This window comes from Astatotilapia calliptera, chromosome 7 (genome assembly GCF_900246225.1).
Source record: "Astatotilapia calliptera chromosome 7, fAstCal1.2, whole genome shotgun sequence".
NCBI classification, from domain to species: Eukaryota; Metazoa; Chordata; class Actinopteri; order Cichliformes; family Cichlidae; genus Astatotilapia; species Astatotilapia calliptera.
Genome location: NC_039308.1, coordinates 56,412,929 through 56,417,552, shown reverse-complemented (window position 1 = coordinate 56,417,552; position 4,624 = coordinate 56,412,929). Strand labels below are relative to the sequence as shown.

The 4,624-nt window shown below is 38.2% G+C and overlaps 1 protein-coding gene across 1 annotated transcript; it reads left to right on the top strand.

Moving 5' to 3' along the window:
- The first annotated feature begins 1,317 nt into the window (after positions 1–1,317).
- On the top strand, positions 1,318–3,112 carry LOC113027469 (ras-related and estrogen-regulated growth inhibitor-like protein). Its single transcript, XM_026177086.1, has 4 exons — positions 1,318–1,440; positions 1,533–1,586; positions 1,679–1,755; positions 2,189–3,112. The coding sequence occupies exons 1-4, from the start codon at positions 1,392–1,394 to the stop codon at positions 2,612–2,614; spliced, it is 606 nt and encodes a 201-aa protein (XP_026032871.1). The 5' UTR covers positions 1,318–1,391; the 3' UTR covers positions 2,615–3,112.
- Positions 3,113–4,624: the final 1,512 nt, after the last annotated feature.

Genomic DNA, 4,624 nt, shown 5'->3' with positions numbered 1-4,624 from the left:
AAGAAACCAGGTTAGAGGAGAAGTCAGATTAAAGCAGGAAATTGCGGCATGCAGAGGGGAGAAACTAAAGCTGATAACATCGAATCAAACACACACAGATGTGTTTCCAACACTTGAGAGGACAATATATTGTATCTTATTTTTTGTTGACTTAACCTAACTGCTGCTCATCTCACTGTAACTTTGACCAGAAGTAACTCATTAACCAAAGTCTGAAATTCCTTTCAGACTTAGGTCATACCTTGTGGGAACTTGTAGTTTGTCCCCATAAGGAGGTAAAGTTGCAGATGCACGTTCCCAAAATAATAGTAATACAAGGACACACACAAATACACATATGTGTCTTTCTTAGCTATCACTACAAACTTAAATCTAAATCTAACCTTAGGCTCTAAGACCAACTATTAACCCCCTGATCAACACTTCAAAGTGCAGTGACCTCATATATGTACTCACTCCCAAGATTTAAAACTCAGGCTGGTCCTCACAAACGCAGCTATACAAGTACACATCCCACCTCACACACACAAGAAGGCATGCGTTACAGCGTGTCTGTGCAAACAGCCAATTATCTGAGAGTCTTTTTCTGGTCAACCAATCGGTGATCAGCAGCAGCATCCGCTCTGTTTTTTCTGGTTTCAGGAAGCAAAATTGTGTGCAGCAGAAGAAAACATGAACTCTTGTTCCACCTTGTGGCTGTTTTAAATATCCCCCCAAAAACAAAGATGTTCTTCTTCTTAAAGAGTGGACACGCAACAGATCCTGCTTATACCACGTTGTTTAGTTTCTCAGGTTCTCAGGATTTATTATACTTCATTACGATGCATTAGTTGTAGCTCAATGAACTCAAGTAAACCCTTTCTGAGGTTAAAATAATTATTGTGATCTATATTTTAGAGTATTAGAGTGTTGTCCACATCAATCTTCAATCATAAACAAAAATCCAGCATTAAAACTTTACTAATTAATAGATTACAGAATTATTTTTTCTATCCTTCATAGCTTTTAAAACTGCAGCAGTTGTGTAGATTATTTAGGAAAAGCTGTATTTGCCTGTTTAAAGCTTAGTTTCCTCTCAGATGATATAATAGAATTAAGCTCATGTGGCATACAGTGGAAATGAGGTTATCTGACGTAATGACAGAACCATTTTGGACTTTACTCCCTCTGCTTCAGCGCACTCCACAGGAGAGACGCAAGCGAGGAACCACGTGAGGGAGACATCATTAAGTTACTGCTGTTGTTGTTGATGGTGGTGGTGTGGGGGGTGGAAGTGGTTGGGGTTTGTTTACCCCGCCCACCTGTCTGCCGTATAATAACTGCTGTCAGACGGCAGCAGTGGCACAGCAGCAGCCTCCTCAGAGAGGCACAATACAGCTGTTTCATTGAATATGGATGCCAACATTGTTGTTATGGGGATGGAGAGCGTTGGGAAATCAGGTAAAAAACAAACAAACACATTTTCAGTGGAGATGAGAGGTTACACTTACGTCTCTTTTCCACACAGTGAACTAAAGTTTGTGTCTTTTTAGCGCTGACTGTCCGCCTGTTAACTCGGAGATTCATTGGAGAGTATGGAGATATTGGTAAGTGCCCACTCTTTATTTTATTTATTTATTGCTAACTTTGATGCATTGATGCCTTAAACATCTCCTAAACTATCTTTTGTGTCTTGCAGAATCAATCTACAGCCACAGCTTCATAGTAGATGGGAGGGCGGTCACTCTCAATATTTGGGATTCACATTATTCTCAGGTAAGAACTTCAATATGTTGTTACTAATTCTAATTTTTCTATTTAAAAACTCCCGTTTCTTGATATATAGTGTTTAAAAATTTAAAAGAAATCCCAGTCTAAGTAAAAGCAAAGGTATTAGTGCTGGTATAAGGTAAATATATTAAAAGTAAAAGTAGGCTGTTCCTTTTATTCTAATATTATTTTTAAAATTATCTTAAAGTTCGAAGAACATTTTGAATGTGTGAGCTGGTCATGATAGCAATAAATAAAAAACTAAATATCTATAAGCTCGTGTCTGTAAGTCCTAGAAATGGAGTATCACAAAATAAAAATTTAAAATGACTGACTGTCTTGTTTTTGTACAAAAATATAAAATGCTAGGACAAATGTACTTTGTTGCTTTCTGCCTCCAACTGTTGCTTAATATGAACTTCAGTGTGTGGTTTTGCAGGATTTCTCTGCAGACTCGTCACTCTTTGAGAAGAAGGTGCGATGGGCCGATGGCTTTGTTCTGGTCTACAGCATCTGCGACAGGGCCAGTTTCAACACAGTTAGCAGGCTCATTCAGACTATCAAATCCACCAAGGACTGCCTGAGTGCAGACAAAGTACCCATAGTGATTGTGGGTAACAAAAGGGACCTGCACCACAGACGGACAGTGACGAGCGAAGAGGGCCGGCTGCTGGCTCTCAACACAGACTGCCAGTTCTATGAGGTGTCAGCCGCCGAGAACTACCACAGTGTCCTCATGGTCTTTCACGGCCTGGTGGACAGATTGAAGGATGCCAAGCTAACCACGAAGAAGCCTCTAAGGTTGAAGGGCATAGTGAAAAGCATGTCTGCAGTGTTTGCCAGGAGACGGACTGAGTCGTTTTAGTAGAAATGTGACAAAAGAAGAGGAGACTCCATCAGGTGGATATCTGTCAGTGAAACATTACCGCGTGTCGCATGTGTGTTAAAAAAAAAACTCTATAAAAAGGTAAAAGCTGTTATGCTTCAGAGAACATGGGCACAAAACAATTTCACAGAGGTTACAGATGCTTTCTGCACTTTAACTGCACTTAAGTTAACATAGTGTCATTCTTCATCCAGCCTCTTGCCATTTAAAATCCAAAAGTGTGCAGCGATGTATGAATTGTGTTTGCAGTGTATGTGTGTTTTACAAGATTTTTTCAGATGTGGCTTCAGATCCAAAGAAATTCTATGCACAAACTAAATGTGCCTTTACTTATTATGTATATGCCAAAGATCATTTCTCATGATTAGAGTGAAAGTTTCTTCTCCCGAAAAAAGTGGCTGAAAAGTGCTAAATCCGTTAATTAATTCTTGGAAGTGACGCGTAATATTTCTATTTATTCAAGTCTAAACACTGTAAACGAACAACTGAATAAAGTGGTTTTTTGTCAAAGTGTTTTATATCTTTATGTTTGGTTGTTTGACTGTAAGTCAGTCCCTGAAATATACTGTTTGTATGAAGTTATAAGAATTTTAAATAAACCATGTGCAGAAAGATTTTCTATTGCGCTTGTTTGTTTTACAGTTATTGATTCCTGCTCACCCCAAAATGAGTGAGGATCCTGTGTGTACTTGAGATCAGCAAAGTCTATTCTGGTGGATACTCGGCTAAAACATTCACACCCATGTCTCAAAACTGTCTCACAACTTAACAGCACATCACACTTCGTGTTATGATTGTTTGAGACCTGGATTGTTGCAGTTATTCAAGAATAGATTTGCAGTTTTTTGTACAGCTTCCACATCCACATGAACACATCGACTTTTAATTTTTGCTTAATCCCACCAGTTCACTTTTCTCACACTGCATTAGCTATACCAAATAATTGACCAAAAGTGTGTATCAAAGCATAGGCTCAACGAGTCACAATCACAGTCAAAATTATGGTCTAATGATGGCCTAAGAAGATATAGGCTGCTTGATATATTTATTCTTGGACCATTATTAGACCACTTAAACCACTGCTACAAGTAGAACAAAGGAAAAGAAGGTTTTTCATAATTTCTGAGGTCTCTCATATATGAAATGGACTGTTATCCAAAAATATTTGTATTTATTTGCAAATGTATTAAATTGACAAATTTGTGAAAGCAATATAATGCAAACACTAATGGGAAATACTACAACTTGAACTTAATAATATCATCCTGGAAGCCTGGATTCATCCCAGACAGGGTGAGAAAGAGGGCATGGGTTTCCTATCCATGTCTTAAGAAATAGACTGTGGATATCTTGATGCTTTATGCCAATACAGGCACAAAAGTATGATAGCTGGACAATTCGTGCAATGAATGGATGCATATACTTTTCAAAACCTTTTGTTGTATATTAAAGTCTGTGATGTAGTGCAAGTAAAATCACCAGCAGTGACAGGGTTGAAGCCTAGAAATGATTCACCTCTATTATTTAACTTAAACATAGCTGACTCATTTCATGTCCCCTTGAAAGAATACTGGCAAAACATCCTTTGCAAATCTATTTAGGACACAGTACATCCAATGCCATTAACTTCGAGCTTATAAAACACATTCAAGTTTTACTTTGACCCATTCCTATAAGCCACAATCTTTACAGATGTCTTCTCAAGATAGGTCTTTGAAAATATTACATGATGTGAAAAATCCTTTGAAAATAGCCCTGATGTTACAAATCACATGCTTCTCTGACTCTTAGAACAAGGAACCTGCCAGTAACCCTTAAGAAGATCGAGCTTACAGATACGTTCAGCTGGCCCCACAGAGTCTGTCATCATTGGGAGAGAAAAGGAATATTTCTTACTTCATAAAAAGCAGGGAGAAGCCCAAATAGATGAAGAATTTATACTAATACCCTGTCTGCGTCTAGTACTTTGCACTTCTATGGAGACTCCCT